Below are 19,756 nucleotides of genomic sequence, written 5' to 3' on the forward strand. Positions count from 1 at the left end.
TTTTAAAGATCTACACAGCCGATCAGCTCTCCAATGACTAGTTGGAAGCCCTGCTAGAACTGATCCCTTAACTGATCCCACTTTTTTCTAAAACTCTAGGTGGGTCCCAGGAAAGATGTTGGTGGACACCGTGGCACCCAGGGACCCCTGCACTAGAATTTGGTGTATGCGTGAAAGTTGGATATGAACAGAAAATATACCATCTTGCTTTAAATGTTAGATTGCTAATAGAAAGAATTGTATAAATGATCTTGGGGGTACCTTTTGGGGTGCAATACCAATACCTTCATTTCAGAATTACTCACGAAATGGGGGACACCTCTTGATATTTATTTAGATATTTAATATATGCCCACCTTTCTCCAGACCAACATAGGACCCAAGGTGGACATTCTTTCTTTGGCCGATTACCCACTGCTGGCTGTACCCCTCCCTTGCCCCGCTCTGGCATGAAAAACCACACCAGAAGTGCTCATGCTTTCCCCGGGGAAAGCGAGAAGCACGCATAAGGCAAGAGGAAACCTGTCGGGACAAAAAAATCTTGCCCTGATATGCCTCCTGTCTGAGCCCCCTGCAAAGAGGAAGTGTGCCAGGACAAGATTTCTTGCCCTGATGTGCTTCCTGTCCCACCGTTCACCCTAGCACCAGTGGGTAATCAGCCTTTGCCTCCCAAATGATCCAGTGTCTTCCATTCAGGCCTCCAAACTGATTCCAAAATTATGTTATGGTCTGCTTTTGGTTTGGTTATTCATTCTCTTCTTGTTCTTTTTTCTTCAGTTTACCTCAGGGAATGACATCCAGGTGAAGGTGGAAGGGAAAGGAAGAGGAACTTTGACTGTGAGTATCTTCATAACACCTATTTGGACGCTTAGGGTGACATTCACAAGGTTTCCCTCCCCACAGTATCCTCACAAGAGCTCTGTGTGGTGTCAGTTTGGTTAAGAGATTGTTGTGGTTTAAGGTGCTGTGCTGAGGCCATTTCCACACTGCTCATTTGCCCTGAGTTTGACACTGATCGATTCCTCACTGGTCAAAAGGCGCGTATTAACAAAGTGAACAAACCCGGTTTGGGGAAAACTTACCCACGGTGTTCTGGTTGAACCAGGTTTCACCGCTGCTTCTTCCCCTTGGCGCGCGCTTTTTCCGGACCTGGATGGAATGAATGAAGCCGGGATCAATCTGGATCAGAGGGGAGCAGTGGGGAAGATTGGCGGCTGAATTTCCCGACGTTGTGTGTGATGTGGAACCTCCCAGCCAATCAGGGTGCAATGCGTGTGCAACCCTTTTTTAAAAAAAACTTTCAGAGCTGAAATCCACATGGGGACATGGAGCTGGTTTTGAATGATTTTTCCCGGCAAGACAGTCTAAACCAATGCTACACCTCGTATCCACGTGGGTACGAGGAGACAAACCATAAGGGAGACGGGGCATTGCTTTAAACGCCCGTTTCCCTGTTTGTCCTTACAGTTCTGCGCATGCTTGCGCAGACGTGGATTCGACTGGTTGAAAAAAAATTTAAAATCCCGCCCCAGCACAACGCGGCAGCCAATCAGAAAAGCCCCTGAGCGGATCGCGCGGCAGATCCGCAACTAGTGGGGAATTCTGCCTGGCTGCTGCGTCGGCTGGAGCAGGGGTCGTTTGGTGGCCACAAGCTGCAGTGGGGACCATGAAAGCGTGATCAAAAGGTCCCGAATCAAACAAAACCAGTTTGTATCTGCTTCAATTTTTGTAGTGAGGAATCGACCACTGGCTGGAAATGGGGCTCTTTCTTGCTCCCCCCCCCCCCCTTCTGGAGCTTATTAGTTCTCTGTGCTTCTGAAGAGGTTCAGGGAATTGATTTTTTTTTAAAATTTCCTCTTTCTGATCCTTTCAGGTCTTAAAGCAGTTTCACGTCTTGGCAGTGCAGAACAATTCCTGTCAGACCCTCGGTGTAGAGGTGAAGCTGAGTGGTGCGGTTCAATATCGGCGTAAGTCAAGGCTTATTTTTATTTATTGACACAATCGTTTAAAATTTGCTCCCCTCCCCCCCATAAAGGTGAATCAAGATGGCTGACTGCACAACTATGAGGCAGCGTTTGCAGCAGGGAATCAGCTGGGCTGGCTATCCAGCATTATCTGCCCCCTGATTCTCCCCTTGGAAGTACTCGTGCATTTGTTCCAAGGGAAACACAAGGCAGGGAATCCAGCGTTTCCTGATGACCACCTTCTCTTGCCAAAGGGCTTGATTAAATTTCTGTTTTGCCTTTCGGGCTCATGCTGCTGCAATTCTTTCCGCTTCAAGTGCTGTTTCGACGTCTTGTTGCTTAAATATCGGTTTGCTCCCTTCACGCTGTTTTCCACAGCTGCATGAAATTCAAGAAAGCCTTCGCGGATATTGTTTTGCTTGGAGAAATGATACTACTTAAGGCAAGGTGTATTGGTTTAGAGCAGTGATGGCGAACCTTTTTGAGACCGAGTGCCCAAATTGCAACCCGAACCCCACTTATTTATGGCAAAGTGCCAACCCGGCAATTTAACCTGAATGCTGAGGTTTTAGTTCAGAAAAAACTGGTTGGCTTCCTCTTCCTCCGCCCCACCTGCTTGAGCAGGGGCCAGCCTGCTCTAGCCTCCAGCAAGTCCTGCGTACACTGCTCTGTGCCTCTCTAGCATCTCTGCCTCCTCTGCCTCCCCTCCCCCTCAGGCAGCAGCCACCCGGAGCACAGGCACCAGGCCTGCCAACAGAGTCCTCCCTGCTCACCGCGGTGCGCACACGTCGTGCTCAGTGGCTCAGGCCAGCCTAGATGTTTCTGGGGGGGGGTGTGATTTTCCACCACCCCCACATGATGAACTCTGTGTGTGTGTGCCCACAGAGAGGGGTCTGGGTGCCACCTCTGGCACCCGTGCCATAGGTTCGCCATCACTGGTTTAGAGAATTACTGCTTTCGATTGCGGGGCTTTACATTACAGAGTCTCAGTAGGCAAAAGTCCTTCCCACAACGACCTGCTAGTTCCCCTCACCCCCCTCCCGACCCAATCCTGCCTCAGTCTGGGTCTCAGACTTAACCTTGTTCAAGACCAGTCTGGAGATGCCAGCCTCCAGATGGGACCTGGGGATCCTCCACAATTACAGCTATCTCCAGAGTGCAGAAAACAGTTCTCCTGGAGAAAATGGTGGCTTTGGAACCAGCGTGGCGTTGTGGTTGGGAGCAGCAGACGCTGATCTGAAGAACCAAGTTTGATTCCCCACTCATCCACGAGAGCAGCGGACTCTAATCTGGTGAACCAAGTACGTTTCCTGACTCCTCCACCTGAAGCCTGCTAGGTGACCTTGGGCTAGTCACAATTCTCTTAAGGACACTCTCAGCCCCGCCTCCCTCTCAAGATGCCTGTTGTAGGGAGAGGAAGGGAAGGTGATTGTCAGCCAGAAGCATGTCGAGGGGACATGACGCCCGGGGGCAACACCTCCTCCAGGCACCCCTGTGTCCCCAGGCCCCCCGTGCTCGGGGGCAGGGCTCGGACTTAGCCCCGCCCCTTGCCTCTCTGCAGGCCAGCTCCTGCCGTCTCCAGGGCCTGTGGAGGACAAAAGTCTGCCTGCATGGAGGCCAGGGGGTGGGGCTTGGCGGCAGCGGGTGGCCCAGGAGGAGCAGGGCTCGGTGGTGTGCAGCTGGGGCACACGCTGTTTCGTTATGGGGGAGGCGCCCGACAGAGAGGCGTGCGCCTGGGGACATGGGTGACCCCATGTCCCTATGGGCCAGACGCCTCTGTTGTCAGCCACTTTGAGACTCCTTAAGGTAGAGAAAAGCGGGGAATAAAAACCAACTCATCCTCATCTTCGTGGAGGTGGGTGGTATGTTGCTGTACTCCAGTGAAGTTCCCAAGCTCCTCGGGCTCTCTTCTGAAATCTCCTGGCATTTCCCAGCCTGGATCTGGCAACTTACTCCCCCTCCCATCCCCCACCAGTGACCTGGGAGGACCTCGGACTTGGAAATCCCAAAGTCCCCCTTCCAGCCCATTATGGAACCAATATGAAACAATGGTGTCTTCCACATGTGGATGGGATTTTGTAGTTTCCTTGTTGCTGGTGCAGCTGCAGATAAAGCTCAGCAGCAATGGGGCTTCCACGTAGCAGGCTCCCCTTCCCACCATTTTCCTAGCCCCAGTTTGCTGGAAGTAGTCACCGCTGACATCCCACAGTTACCAGGGTTTCTGCCATTTATCATTAGATCAGTATACAGTTGTTACAATATGTGTATTCGGGTTCTCTGAGTTCCCAGCTTTCATTTTAAAAGTCGCTCTCTGGAGGCTTACTTTTTAAAACGAAAGTTGCGAATTCAGAGAACCTGCTGCATCTATTGTTAGCGGTATATCAATATAGTGATATTTCAGCACTGGATTTAAAAATAATAAAAGCCCCCTGGTGGTGGGTTGAGGAAACGGCTGCCGTGAGGATCCGAAAATCCAGATTTACTCGCCCACAAAGCAGACACCCAATTCTTTACTGTTATCTTACCCAAAACCTAAGAACAAAAAAAGGTTTTATAAAAACTTAAGAAATGCTCTGTAAAACCCCAGAAGTGTACAAATGCACCTCACTGCTGTGGGCAAACAGGAAAAAAGACCATTTCTCACAAAACATTGGACTTGAGAAGAGTTTGAAGAGAAGAAGAAGAAGAGTTTGGATTTATATTTGTATTATAGAGAAAGGGGGGATATAAATCCAACTCTTTTTTTTCTTCTTCCCTTTCTCTCCTGTAAGGAGACTCAAAGGGACTGACAATCTCCTTGCCCTTCCCCCCTCACAACAAACACCCTGGGAGGTAGGTGGGGCTGAGAGAGCTCAGAAGAACTGTGACTAGCCCAAGGTCACTGGCAGAGTGCACAGGCTAATCCAGTTCCCCAGATAAGCCTCCACAGCTCAAGTGGCAGAGCAGGGAATCAAACCCGGTTCTCCAGATTAGAGTACACCTGCTCTTAACCACTACGCCGCTGCTGCACTGCTGCTTCCATATGGGTGAGGTGAAGACCCATACGGAAGATCGCAGTGTTATCCATCCTCTGCTTTCCTCCCAAAGTCCTTATTGTCTCTCATCCTTTCTCACAACAGCAGACATACATGACTATTACTACGAATATGAAGATTATGGCACAGAGGAGGACTCTGAGTCAGACCCACCCTCACCTGCTGACCAGCCGCTCTCGCCCATCCAGATCTTTGATGCCCGGCAGCGTCACAGGCGAGAAGCCAGAGAACCGGGGCAGCAGCCGCAGAAAGTTGTTTACAATGTCTGTTTGTGGTGAGCAAAAATTAGGGCTGGGCACTGAGGGCCACAACTGGATCTCTGCCCATTTTTTCGGGGCTTTTGAGTTGGATGCCGTCCCTTCCTCTGTACAGCACCAGCAACCCAGATAGAGCAATTGTAATCTTTGTTCATAATTATAGCATTTGTTTTTGAAGCGCTTGTCTTTGTACAATGGAAGAAGGAAAGATAACACAAGAGATAAGAGCGTGCGAAACGTCCTTTCCTGCGCAAGGAGGAGTCGGAAGAAAGAGTTTTGCAAAGATGCTGTTTTGGGAGGCACACATTCAACATTCATTAGTCGGAAGGACATGCGAGTTTATCGTCCTCATCTTTTTCACTATGCTCATCCAAGAGGCGTTTTTCTTTGGCCCCTTCCGCACATGCAGAATAATGCACTCTCAATCCACTTTCAATGCACTTTGCAGCTGTGTGGAATAGCAAAATCCACTTGCAAACAAAATGGAGTGAAAGTGCATTATTCTGCATGTGCGGAAGGGGCCTTTCCTTCTCTCCTGAGGTTAGCATCAACAGACTCTGCACAGACTTTAAATTCAGAGTTTATTGTGCAGTAGAGTTATAAATTCATGCATAAAAGTTCACGACTTACATTTTCTCTAAGCCCTTTTTGAGCTTTGTACTCTGTGCAGAGTTGAACCCAGTTAGGTTGTGACTACCTTTTGTGAGAAGAGGATGCGTCAGCATGTCTGTCGCTAAGCTAGTGCTCTAAAACCGAACAAAGTGTAATAAAAACGCCTGCTGGGTGACCTTCAGCCAGTTCTCTCAGAATTCTCTCAGCCCCACTCACCTCACAAGGTGCCTGTTATGAGGAGGGGAAAGGGTTATTATTGTTGTTGTTGTTGTTGTGAATTCGACTTAATAGACCGCCCAACCCCCGAAGGGCTCTGGGCGGTGTACAATGAGACAATTGTTGTGATTGTAAGCCACTTTGGGACTCTTTAAGGTAGAAAAAAGTGAAGTGTGAAAACCACCTGTTCTTTTCAACACTTTTAACCACCACACCATGTTGGCTCTTTCTCAGTTTTTCCTTCTCTCTCTGTTCTTGCAAAAGGCCATGTATACCTGCCCGAACATCAGCTAAAAGCCGGTTGAGTTACGGAATTGTATTGCTTGGGATCACTGCAGTTTTCTGACTGGGTTTATAGTTTTCTTGATTTTATTTTCTGGTTTCTCCAGCTTGACAGTCTGGCCTCGTTCTTGGCCAGTTCAGTGGGCCCTTACTTCTTTTGCTCCTGATGTGCTGCAGTTTTAAACTGAGCCATTTAGCATCTGGTGAAGCAGGGTACGCTTTTAAAAACAAAGATGCCAAATCTTTGTCCTCCCGAATTCCCTCTTCTTTTCCCCGGAATCCTTCTGGGTGCAGGGAGGCAGCCAGGGAGCATACGTCCACAGGCAATTTTGGCTGGCATTGCTTGACATCACGCGATGCTGGAGGTTTGACTTCTGAGCCTCGGACAAGGATGACCTGGACAAGGTGAGGAGATGAGCCGGCGGCAGCAGTCTGAGCTTCAGTTTTCCAAAATAATGGGCTGAGGTTCCAGTCTGCCTAGAACACAGGTGTCAAACTCACGGCCCTCCAGATGTTATGGACTACAGTTCCCATCATCCCCTGCCAGCATGATGCTGGCAGTGGATGATGGGAACTGTAGTCCACAACATCTGGAGGGCCGTGAGTTTGACACCTATGGCCTAGAAGTACCTTCTGCTCTGGAAGCCCCTTTCCCCATGATGTTTGAGTGGGAGGAGTACACCACTGTCACCTCGTAACACAGTTTCAGAGGGTAACCATGTTGGTCTGAAGTAGAACAGCTAGATCCGAGTCCCTTGGAGCATTGACTCTTGAGAGCTTTTACACCGAAAATCTCGTTGGTTTCTAAGGTGCTACTAGAACATAACTGTCATCCAGCAGTGGCTGAAACTTTCCTGCCCAGGCACTAAGATCAGTGGGGGAGGCCCAGCACACTGTGCCACCCTATTCAGAGGTGAGGGAGGTGGGGGTGGCCCAGAGAGGCCTTTCTCTACATTGGCCCCTACGCTTTGGAACGGCCTCCCTGCAGAGGTGCGCCAGGTGTCTACTGTCTTGAAGTTTTGGCACTTGCCAAAGACCGTCCTCTTCACCTGGGCGTTTGGCTGACTCCCCCTACTTGGAGTGGAGACCCGAGGTGTCCGTACACCCTTCCCTTTTCAAGTGTTTGAGATTTTAGATTGTTTTGGGATTTTTATGATGGGTTTGTAGTGTGATTTTTTTACCATTGAGATTTCATACGATTTTGATTGTAACCCGCCCTTAGACCATGGTAAAGGGCAGGGAATAAATATAAGTAAATAAATAAACAATGTTTCATGGCCATTACGTGTGGAATTTCAGGGGGCACGTCTCTGGCAAGTGTGGATCGGTTAATCCCCAGAAATCAAGAAATCTTATACACTCCACCATTTGCCAACCGATCTTTCATTCAGCATGGTGAAACTCCTCCCAGAGCCTAACCCCACTTTGGCTACTCCCTGTAGAACTTGGCAGTTATGCTCAAAGCCTGAGAGATTAAAATTGACCCACTTTGGGGGTCGAGGGAATTATTTGTTTAACAGAGTGATGGCATTCCCGAATGCCATCACTCTGTTAAACAAATAATTCCCTCGATAATGTCAAACTATTTATTATATATTTATTATATAATTACTGCACTACTTTTCTCATCATTCCTATTACCCATCTCCTCCCAATTATGACTGGTATGGGGATCTAGTAGCCTGTGCTGGCCCGTTATCATTTACCCCATTTTATGATTTGACACTTTATGTTTTTATTACTATTGATTGTTTCCTGATTGCTTACTAGACCTATATGACAATCGTTAAGTGCTGTACCTTATGATTCTTGACAAATGTATTTTTCTTTTATGTACACTGAGAGCATATGCACCGGAGACAAATTCCTTGTGTGTCCAATCACACTTGGCCAATAAAGATTCTATTCTATTCTATTCTATTCTATTCTATTCTATTCTATTCTATTCTATTCTATTCTATTCTATTCTATTCATAGGGGTTGCCTAAGACCGTCGGAAAACACCATGCTTCCAAGACGAAATTTCATTTATTTGTAATTGGAAATAAATATTTCACAATATATAATTGCATATCGTTTTTGTGATTAATCACTATACTTTAATTATGTTCAATTTGTAACAATGCAAATACATCCTGCATATCAGATATTTACATTACAAATTAATAACAGTAGCAAAATTACAGTTATAAGAACATAAGAACATGCCAGCTGGATCAGACCAGAGTCCCATCTAGTCCAGCACTCTGCTACTCGCAGTGGCCCACCAGGTGCCTTGGGGAGCTCACCTGCAGGAGGTGAAAGCAATGGCCTTCTGCTGCTGCTGCTGCTGCTGCTGCTCCTGAGCACCTGGTCTGCTAAGGCATTTGCAATCTCAGATCAAAGAGGATCAAGATTGGTAGCCAGAGATTGACTTCTCCTCCATAAATCTGTCCAAGCCCCTTTTAAAGCTATCCAGGTTAGTGGCCATCATCACCTCCTGTGGCAGCATATTCCAAACACCAATCACACGTTGCGTGAAGAAGTGTTTCCTTTTATTAGTCCTAATTCTTCCCCCCAGCATTTTCAATGAATGCCCCCTGGTTCTAGTATTGTGACAATGAAGTAGCAACGAAAATAATTTTATGGTTGGGGGTCACCACAACATGAGGAACTGTATTAAAGGGTCGTGGCATTAGGAAGGTTGGGAACCACTGCTGTAGAGCTTTCAAGCCTTTGTATGTGGGATCGGGGCAAACAGACAGAAAATGTACTCCCCTGCACAGCAAACCTTGACACCCTTGGTAACCAGGGCTGACTCTGGTTATTAACCACGGTTGGTTACTAACCAGGGCTGACCTTTTTAGCTTCTGATGAGATCAGGTTAGCCTGGCTCACCAGATAAGGACAGAAAATTGAATAGAGAAAACTTTTTCTCCTTCTGACATAATACAAGAACTCAGGGAGATTCGTTGAAGTTGGTGGGCAATAGATTGAGGATGGACAAAAGGCTGAAAGGAAGAAATGGTGGCAGGAAGGGCCGTCAAGTTGCAAGTGACTCAAGGCGACCCCTGAGCATGTTCAAGGCAAGAGATGGACAGAAGTGGAGTTTTTTTTACTGCCTGCCTCTGCCTAGTGACCCTGGAATTTCTTGGTGGTCTCCCATCCACATGATAACCAGTGCCGACCCTGCTACCTTCCAAAACCTGATGAAACCCAGACGAGAACAATCATATTTTGTTAAGACCAAGCAAACGACAAATAACAATGTATTGTCAAAGGCGTTCACGGCCGGAATCACTGGGGTGCTGTGTGGTTTCCGGGCTGTATGGCCATGTTCTAGCAGCAATCTCTCCTGACGTTTTGCCTGCATCTGTGGCTGGCAACTTCAGAGGATCAGACAAATAACAAGCTTTCAAATGAGACATTCCATTTTCTGCCCTTCCTGTGATGCAAAATGTCCCTTTCTGAAGCTTTGTTACTTGGGACTACAGTGCAATGTGTGTTTTCCCTTTATATTCAGCTGGGAAGGCAGATTTAAACCCCTTCAGGGATTTATTGCCAAGTGTTCATTTTTAACGGATCAGGAAAGGATGGAAGCCACAGTGTGCTACCTTGGTGAACCTTCCTCTAGCAAGGGGAACCTACCTGCTTGTCCTCTGGTTAATTTCCCTTCTGTTTTTCTCCTGCCTCCTCAGCTGCGGGATCTCTCCGATCAGTACATCAACCATTGGGAGATGCAAGGGCAACGGCTGCTGCTGTACTTCATCTCGGTGAGAGAAGCTGGCAGAGAAAGAGCTCAAGTTAATGAGAACAAAGCTGTAAAGCGGGCAGCCCCGTTCTTGTGCACTTTCGCTCCTCTAGGACAAAGCGGAGCCCTGTGGTTTCCAAACTCTGCCCCAGCTGGAGCAAGCTCCTTGGGAGTTCATTGGCGAGGGTCTTCTGTGAGAGGGTCCCCAGGGATAGACTAAAAACTGTGTCCCAGAGGTCCCAACCTTTTTGAACTTGTGGGCACCTTTCAAATTCTGATATAGGGTAGTGGGCACAGCCAAAAAATGGCTGCAATAGGAGGCGGAGTCCAGAGGCCATGGGAACTATACTTCCCAGGAGACCTTGTGAGACCCAAGGTCTCCTGGGAACTGTAGTTCCCTCAGTGGGCCCGTTTCTTACTCTTGAATGGCAGGCCTTTTGCAGCCCTGAAAAAAGTGCCTCAAGAAAAAGGAAAGGAACTAAGGTATGTGTGGGAAGGGTAGAGCCATGGGGGGTGCCAGCAGGGGGGTGAAGGGGAGGGGCCTGGGGCGATTTGCTAATGCCTGGCGTCCAGGGCGTGCGCCTCCAGTGCACCTTGGGCTTTTCACCCCCTGTCCCCTTGTAGCTCCGCCACTGGCAGAGTCAGCCATCAAAAATTTTGTTCATAAGTATTTTCTTGCACGCACACAGGCCAATTATCCACTAGCGCTCTGGCACGTGGTGGGACCGGAAGCATGTCCCGAGAGAGGAGGTCCCACCAGGGCAAAAAATCTTGTCCCAACGCACTTCCTCTTTGTGGTGCACCAAGAGATAAGGAGCATCGGGGCAACATTTCTTGTCCCAACATGCTTCCTCTTGCCCCACGCGTGCTTCTCGCTTTCTGTGGGGAAAGCAAGCAAGACACTTCTGGTGCAAATTTTCCTGCCGTAGCAGGGCGAAGGTGAGGAGCAGGGCGCAGTAGGTGAGGGAAATAGATTGTGCATATGGTTTAGTGGAGTGTGTTGTTTCTACATAATTTATTTAGTCAGTCCACATATTGATTTTTAGTGAAGATTTTAAGGTTTTTGACCTTGTTGGTAGTGAAGAAAAAACTCTTCCAACTTCTCTCCTGGATTGCCAGTTATCTCTGTCTATTTTTCAGCCTCCAACCACACCTCCAAGTGCGGCCATAACCCAGGGCAGGACATACCTTTTTGTATGCAGCAGAGGCTACTCAGTCCCCAACAACTCCCACAAAAATGGTCCCAGAGCTGGCAAAGAGGGTCAGCATGGACTCTGCAAAGCATACCAGATTATTCTGGTGATATAAAGCAGTTCTGTATATTTCTATGTAGGTGCCCATCTCGGGACGTGAATGTGTCTCATTTGAGGCAAAACAGCTAATCCCTGTGGGAAAACTCCAACCAGCCAGCGTCAAAGTGTATGACTTTTATGAACCAGGTAAGCAAAAGGTGTAGATCAGGGGTGGGCAATTATTTTTTCCATGGGGCCGCATAAGAAACAGAAAATATTGTGGAGGGCCGGGCCAAAAGGCTGCATAATAGGGGCTGATAAGTGACAGACAGGTGCACAGATCAACTTGGAATCAGTGGCAACAGTTCTGCATACAACACTATTTGGCACAAAGAATCACAGGCTTAACCTACCTGCATAGTTGTCCACTGTGACAATCAAGCAAATGGGGAGACTTAAGTCCCTTGACCGACTGGTGCTTTTGAAAGCCCCGCAGAAGCCGGTTGCCTTGGTTGCCGGCTTCTGCGGGGCTTTCTGTAAGCATGCCTGCAGCTCGCCTCAACAAGTGTTTAGGGGGGCCAGCTCAGGGTCATCCCAGTGCTTTGGCCCGGAAGGGCGTGGCCCATGGGTCATGAGGCAATGCCCAGGACTGGTGTAGATGGAGAAGCGCCCCTCAAAGTGGTGCCCATCAGGGCGTTTCTGAGTCTTGGTGAAACTGTAGATCTGAGTCCAGGAGCACCTCACAGACCAATCAGATTTTCAGGGTACAAGAAGTTACAAGCAGTTACAAGCTTTTCTGATACCTGACAAAGGCACTTTGATTTTCGAAAGTTCATATCCTAAAAATCCTGCTGGTCTCTAAGGTGGGGCGGGGGGGGGGCTTGAGGGAGCAGCACAGCCTTGCACCGGCATATTTGCCCTCCCCGGGGCACTTATCTCAGAGGAGGAGGCAGACACACCGGTCCCCCGCTCCTCAGCCTTCCATCACAAACCCGGAAGTCCAGGCGGTGGCCAGGCTGCACTAGCATCCTGATTGGATGCCAGCATTTGCGGGGTAAGGCCAGGGTGGTCCCAGGGGCAGAACCAATGTTAGTTGGTTCCCACCCAGGGGTTAAGGCTGGGAACACAGTGCAAACCTTATGGAGGGCTTTCTGGTGGTAAGGGTGGTTTTTGTGTTTGTTTGTTTGTTTGTTTACAGTTTTTGCTCCACGTTCCGCTGGAAAGCTCTCTTGGAGGTAGCGGAGTGGTGTTGCATCCCTCCACGGAGGGCTTTGGACGGAGCTGTCCGGTGCTGCTGGACTAGAATCTAGCTCAGAGGTGGAATCCAACCAGTTCTCACCACTTCTCTAGAAGTGGTTACTAATTTTTTCTGAGTGCCGAGAAGGGGTTTCTAAAGCCACCTCCCTGCCCAATAGGGACTGGAGGGGCGTGTGTGTGGCGCCGCCACTGTTTGAATCCCACCACCATTGGAACCTGTTATTAAAATTTTGTGGATCCCACCACTGATCTAGCTGTTGTACTGCAAACCAACATGGCTGCCCTCTGAAACTATTTTGATGATTCATGTAAATTTTCCCAGTGAGGCAAATAACAGACTCAGGCTGTTTGGCTGTGGTAGGTTTTCCGGGCTGCGTGGCCATGGTCTGGTAGTTTTTTGCTGCTAATATTTCGCCTGCATCTGTGGCTGGCCTCTCCAGAGGGACGTGGTGGGAAGATGGGTTTCTCTCTGTGGGACAGATCACACCAGATGTTTGGAGCAAAAACTACCGGACCTCAACCACACAGTGCAGGAAACCCACAAGAGCAAGTTAATTCTAGCTGTGAAAGCCTCTGACAGTACAGTCCCTTGGGGCCTTTTAGGGTCGGGAAAACAGCACAGGGGAAGGATTAAGCCCCTTCTGCTCATGGGCTATGGTTCCAATCTAAATTAGGCCCCTGTGTGCCTGGGAATTAAGTTTCCATGCAGAATTCTGAGAACAGCGCTGGTAGGACGGGGGGGCGGGGGGGGGAGACAGGAGCCAGGGCAGATACCATGCAAACAGTATTAAGTATTGACCTTCAAAGCCATTAAGCATGGCTCTTGTATCCCTGCCTTGATCTAAGGGACCGTCTCCTCCCTATATTTCCGCCTTCCTCCTGCTAGTGGGCCCCCCTCCCGGCTCATCTGGGGAGGCAGACCCCACCTGGTGATCCCTGGCCCCATAGAAGCGATCTGGCTGGCTCTCTACTAAGGGCCAGGGGCTTTTACTGCTCTGGCCCCTACCTGGTGGAACAGGGCTTCCAGGGTGGGAGATCTGCAGGGCCCTGCGGGACTCAAAGTTTCCAGAGGGCCTGTAAGCTTGACCTGTTCCGCTCTTGTGGCGTTGGGCCAGCCGGAAATCCTGGATGCCTTCAGAACTAAAGCCATAAAAACATCTGGCCTCCCGTGGGTATATAAAAGGGGGAGGGAGGGGTTGAAGCCATCTATAGGTTAATATTTTATGTATTTTAGATAAATTATATATATGATGTTTTAAACTTTTATTGTTGATGGAAACCGCCCTGAGCCTTCGGGGAGGGCACTATATAAATATAACAAATAAATAAATAATAAATAAATAAAGTGTCTGTAAATGGTGATCAAACCTCAGGAGCACTTGCCTGAAGAGACAGCGGCACTGTTTAGCCAGAAAACTGGTGAACTTCTACTTGATCCCAAGCCAGCTTGTGTTTGTGGGAGTAACTCGAGTAAGCCAACATTATCCCTCACATAATGTACTCTGCACTTAGCTGCCCCCCCCCCCCGCAAGTATTTCCCCTTTGCTTTAATCAACCTGATTACAAAGTGCTTTGTACCTTGGCATCCTGCATTCCTTCTCTGCAACGCCCCTCCCGCCTTCTGGCTGGGATATAAAGACTTGGAGATCTCCCTTCCAACTTGTATCTGATGAAGGGAGCATTGACTGTTGAAAGCTTATTCAGCCCTGGCAATCTTGTTGATCTCTAAGACACTACTGGACTGTGACACATACTCATGTTCTTCTTCTTCTTCTCCCACTAAAGCAAAGAGCTGCAGTACTTTCTACGGTGCACCCAACAAGCCCCAGTTTGTGTCGACGTTGTGCTCAGAAGATGTCTGCCAGTGTGCCGAAGGTAAAGTTGTCTTCCTGCCTGGCCTGTGTACCGTTGCAAACTTTAGGCGTTGGCTACATCTGGATAAAGACGTCCAGTGGGACAGCCAGGCAAGAGATCTGCCCTTCCCAAGGATATTGTTAGATCCCTGGATCTTTGCTCAATAAACAGACTCTGGCATATTATGTAGCAACTTTTATTGAAAAGGTAGATCAGGTACAGGTTGAGAGAAAGCCAGTTCTATCTGAACTGGCAAAGTTAGCCCCATTTATTCCCCTAGGCTTCCCCCCTCCCAAATTCCCAGAGCAAGCATCTGGTGACCAGCACCAAGGTCAGCAGCGATAACACCGGAGCCACTTGGCTGTCCGCCTGCTACAAGATAACAACAATAATTCTTTCCTGTGGGTCAGTCATGCCAAGGGAGGCCTACTTCCCTAACAAGCGTAGCAAAGCCATCAAACTCAGGTCAAGGAAAGAATGCATAGATGGCCGTGGTGGTTACATATATCAATCTGGTTACGTATGTCAGGCTGGTTACATGGATAAGTGGTTACAGATATCAAAGCTGGCTACAGATGTTCACTGTCAGGTTACATTCAGGTTATATCTGGTCCAGATCCTGACAGATATGCTGCTCGCTTGTTCAGCAAGGGTCTATGGCAGGGGTCTGCAACCTGTGGCTCTCCAGATGTTCATGGACTACAATTCCCATCAGCCCTTGCCAATTGGCCATGCAGTTGCAGACCCCTGGTCTATGGAATCCGGGAGGTGAATCAGGCAGCACAACTGCAGCACCCCTGGGCTTGTGCTCGCTGCCACACTCCGAGGCAGTGTATCAATTATTACTCTCCAATCACAAGTCTCACCCCACCAGGTTTCAGTGATACCTGGAGCAGCAGTGGCGTAGGAGGTTAAGAGCGCGTGTATCTAATCTGGAGGAACCGGGTTTGATTCCCAGCTCTGCCGCCTGAGCTGTGGAGACTTATCTGGGGAATTCAGACTAGCCTGTGCACTCCCACACACGCCAGCTGGGTGACCTTGGGCTAGTCACAGCTTCCCGGAGCTCTCTCGGCCCCACCTACCTCACAGGGTGTTTGTTGTGAGGGGGAAAGGGCAAGGAGATTGTAAGCCCCTTTGAGTCTCCTGCAGGAGAGAAAGGGGGGGATATAAATCCAAACTCTTCTTCTTCTTATATCATATTTGCTTTGCTGTGTTAAGAGTTCAGGTTTGTCTTGTTTATTTCCCATGCTCTGTGCATTAGTGTGGAGACAACTAAGGCCATGGTTCATCCCCCCCCGCCCCGTTGCTTATTTAAGGGTTTTCCCCTCCCACTGTTGGGTTCTTGAACTATTTGCTTTGGACTATTATCTCTAGCACTTGATAGGCTCCTGCCCACTTGCATACTCTCCACCCGCCCCCCGTAACTCAGTTTAAAGCTTTCCTGTTCACATTTGTGAGCCTCCTAGCAAAAAACGTTCCTATCTGCAGCTGTGAAGTGCAACCCATCCTTTGCCATCTTCACAAAACTGCCGACCATTGTCCAAGAAGCCCAAAACTTTCCTGGTGGCACCTCCTGCGAAGCCAGGTGCTCACTTCCACTATTCCTGGGCCGTGTCCTTCAATGGGGAGTAGAAATGAAATGACGACCTGTGGATCCAGATCCTTCGGCTTCCTTCCCAGAGCCTCAGAATCCCCTGTGATGTTCTGCAAGCTACACCTTGCAGTGTCATTTGTTCCCACCTGGATCAAAAGAACATAAGAACATAAGAACAAGCCAGCTGGATCAGACCAGAGTCCATCTAGTCCAGCTCTCTGCTACTCGCAGTGGCCCACCAGGTGCCTTTGGGAGCTCACATGGAAGGGATAGTGGTCACTGGGCTTGACAAGTCTTGTCAGTCTCTGTGTGACATCATGGATTTTTGCCCCAGGGAGACAGCACACCTCTCGAGACGTCTGGTCAGGCCTGCAAATCACTGCTTCTGTTTCCCCCAATAGAGAGTCCCCTACCACCCCCACACGTCTCCTCTGGAGTTTTGCAGAGGCTATTCCTTGGGCTGAACCTTTTATTTTATTAGCAATATTTGAAGCTTCGCAGATTGTATATTGCAATAGCAGCTGCTCGGAGGACGGGTCTAACTCCCATTCAGAAAATGCTGGGGGGAAGAACTAGGACTAATAAAAGGAAATATTTCTTCACGCCACGCGTGATTGGTGTTTGGAATATGCTGCCACAGGAGGTGGTGATGGCCACTAACCTGGATAGTTTTTAAAAGGGCTTGGACAAATTTATGGAGGAGAAGTCGATCTATGGCTTCCAATCTTGATCCTCCTTGATCTGAGATTGCAAATGCCTTAGCAGACCAGGTGCTCAGGAGCAGCAGCAGCAGAAGGCCTTTGCTTTCCCATCCTGCATGTGAGCTCCCAAAGGCACCTGGTGGGCCACTGCGAGTAGCAGAGTGCTGGACTAGATGGACTCTGGTCTGATCCAGCAGGCTAGTTCTTATGTTCTTATTACTTTCAATCGTGAGTAGACCAATCCATTGAGTGGCTGCTAATTGTAATATATAATTATCAACGTTTCGAATATTACTAATTTAAAACAAAACCAAAAAGAGAGAGAACCACACATGCATAGGATCCCCTGGATAAGCAAACTTTATTCATCAAAGTTTAATCCACCAATCTCCTGAGATCGTTTTGTGGGAAAGAGTATAGTAATAGTTCCCCCCCCCCCAAAAAAAACCCCAAAAGCATTTGCCAGAATAGTAACATTTGAGTGGATCAGTGACAGATGCTTTCCGGAAGGCCACCACTCCTGAAGAGGCTCCTTGAGAACCCAGCGACGGCAGGTCCCTGTCCAATCTCATTTTTGGCATTCTGGCTCCCAGATTCTGTGCTCCCCCCCCCAGAAGTCTGCTGTTTCTCCACGACCACTTTGCAATAATGACACTGGAGTCTTAAGAGGGATCCTGTACTCATCCCTTTCTTGCTGACCCTTCCGAACAGGTGTCTGCCCACGTTTGAAGCGGACCGTCGAACAGGCCATTGCAAAAGCTTCTCGCATGGAGTTTGCGTGTTACAGCCCCCGTGTGCACTACGGTAAGAGATCAAAGAACCCCCTTGCCCTCCCGTTTCCGTCTTCTTCATTTTCGGCTCCTGCCTTCCTGCTTCTCCTCCTCAGCCCACCAAGACTATTTCTTTCCATACTTAAAGTGCAGTTTCATGCATTTGCCCACCCTGCGAGGTGCCCCATTTTCAACTCTGCAGTTGCTATTGTCTTGCTATTATTGCAGCTGTGAAACCTGGAATGAACCACCAGGCCTGGGTGGACTGGTACCTCATGGTTAAATTATTTTTATCTATCTATCTATCTATCTATCTATCTATCTATCTATCTATCTATCTATCTATCTATCTATCTATCTATCTATCTATCTATCTATCTATCTATCTATCTATCTATCTATCTATCTATCTATCTATCATCTATCTATCTATCTATCTATCTATCTATCTATCTATCTATCTATCTATCTATCTATCTATCTATCTATCTATCTATCTATCTATCTATCTATCTATCTATCTATCTATCTATCTATCTATCTATCTATCTATCTATACATACCGCCCTACCCCCGAAGGGCTCTGGGCGGTGCACAGCATAGTTTCCTCTCACAACACATATAAACAAAACCCCATTAAAATTAATACACAGCGGTCAAATTAACAAGGATGACGTCACGCAATAAACCCCAATTAAAACCCTCCCAAAGAGGGGGGAAGCAGAACGAAAAAGTGGGTCCCGTAGATGGCAAAGGGAACTCCGAGCCGCAGGAAGAAAAGGGGCACTTCAATCAGCGGCTGGACGCTCCAAAGGCCCGGTGGAACAACTCAGTCTTACAGGCCCTGCGGAATTCACCAAGATCCCGCAGGGCCCAGACAGCTGGAGGGAGAGTGTTCCACCAGGCAGGGGCCAGGGCTGAAAAGGCCCTGGCCCGGGTGGAGGCCAGCCGAATCATTGAGGGGCCAGGAACCACCAGCAAATTGGCCTCTGCTGAGCGCAGAGGCCAAGTAGGGACATATGGGGTATTTATTTATTTATACTAAAATTTATAAGCAAGCATTCTGTGGAGATGGGGCCTGTATGTTTGAGTCTCAGGACTTTTTTGCATCAGGTTTTTGTCCCAATTTGGCTTGTTAACTGCAGCAAGTTTCACCCACCCACCCTCCCTCCCTTAACGTTGGTTGGTCGGTCGGTCGGTCGGTCTTCCATTTTTCCTTCCTGGGTAAAAGGATAGAAAAGGAGGTTTCGGAGCAACTTCAGGCCTTCTAGGATAATCTGCTTCCCTACACCCCCGTTCAATCGGGTATCAAACTGGACTAGGGATGCCAACCACCAGGTGGAACCTGGAGATCTCCCAGAATTAAAGCTCAACTCCAGACTACATTGGGCCTTTCCCCACTTCAAAAATGGAAGGTCATCTAAACTGCATCCATTTGACTCCGCTGCTTTCGAGCACGGAAACTTGCTCCCCACAGCAGTTTGCTCTTACCTAAATAACGCGGGGTCAGAATTGCAGCATTCCCCATGACCCCGCGCATTTGGCAGCGATCAGGAGGGCGGGTCTCTGCTGGGATTGGCTCGCTCCTTGCGGTGCGCGAAAATTTGCGGAACTTCCTGGTTGTTTGCTCGTACAGAATTGCTGAGAAGACGTGCAGACAAATTTTACAATTTTGAATTTACAATTTACAATGTACTATTCTTCATCCGCGTACGCTGAACCCGACGTGCAGACGTCCATTTTTTGAATGAAAATGGTAGTAAGGAAAAGTCTGCCCATGCAACGTGCACGAACTGCCCTGCTGTGGCCTGATTGGAGGGAAGTGCGCATGTCACCAGGAACGGCGTGAAATTCAGTTTCGCGCTTGCCTGCCAAAGTTCCCCATACCCCCGCGCTCGGCACATGGCTTTTCAAAAAGGTGCTCTTCTACCAGGACCTAAAATGATGCGCACTGAGGGGGTGGGAGAGCAGCAGAATCGAGGTGGCTGCGTTGTCGCCGCTGGTGCGGTGGGGAGTGCTGCTGGACCCCGAGTCATTTGCCCTGAATAGCCCGCAACAAATGGTGAGTGGGGAAAGGCCCAAGAGACGAATTCTCCTGGAGAAAATTGGTGCTTTGGAGGGTCCCTGCCCTCCCTGGGGGGTCCCTGCCCTCCCTGGGCCCCATTCCCAAATCTTCAGGAGTTTCACAGCTTGGATCTGGCAACCCCACCCGCCATCCCCATGGGGACGTAGCAACCCTAAACTGGACCATG

General features: G+C 48.7%; 2 protein-coding genes across 2 annotated transcripts in view; both read left to right on the forward strand.

Moving 5' to 3' along the window:
* The window catches only part of LOC125428885 (zinc finger protein 271-like), a 1,035,007-nt gene that overhangs the window by 362,980 nt on the left and 652,271 nt on the right, over positions 1 to 19,756 (forward strand). The window lies entirely within an intron of this gene.
* Positions 1 to 19,756, forward strand: part of LOC125427681 (complement C4-like) — a 93,800-nt gene that overhangs the window by 69,825 nt on the left and 4,219 nt on the right. Inside the window, exons 31-39 of the mRNA XM_048487232.1 lie at positions 778 to 837; positions 1,874 to 1,967; positions 5,084 to 5,273; positions 6,661 to 6,771; positions 7,402 to 7,465; positions 10,044 to 10,118; positions 11,430 to 11,535; positions 14,371 to 14,460; positions 17,446 to 17,538. Coding sequence (XP_048343189.1) covers positions 778 to 837; positions 1,874 to 1,967; positions 5,084 to 5,273; positions 6,661 to 6,771; positions 7,402 to 7,465; positions 10,044 to 10,118; positions 11,430 to 11,535; positions 14,371 to 14,460; positions 17,446 to 17,538 — 883 coding nt within the window. The remainder of the gene's footprint in view (positions 1 to 777; positions 838 to 1,873; positions 1,968 to 5,083; positions 5,274 to 6,660; positions 6,772 to 7,401; positions 7,466 to 10,043; positions 10,119 to 11,429; positions 11,536 to 14,370; positions 14,461 to 17,445; positions 17,539 to 19,756) is intronic.

This window comes from Sphaerodactylus townsendi, linkage group LG03 (assembly GCF_021028975.2).
Source record: "Sphaerodactylus townsendi isolate TG3544 linkage group LG03, MPM_Stown_v2.3, whole genome shotgun sequence".
Classification (NCBI taxonomy): Eukaryota; Metazoa; Chordata; class Lepidosauria; order Squamata; family Sphaerodactylidae; genus Sphaerodactylus; species Sphaerodactylus townsendi.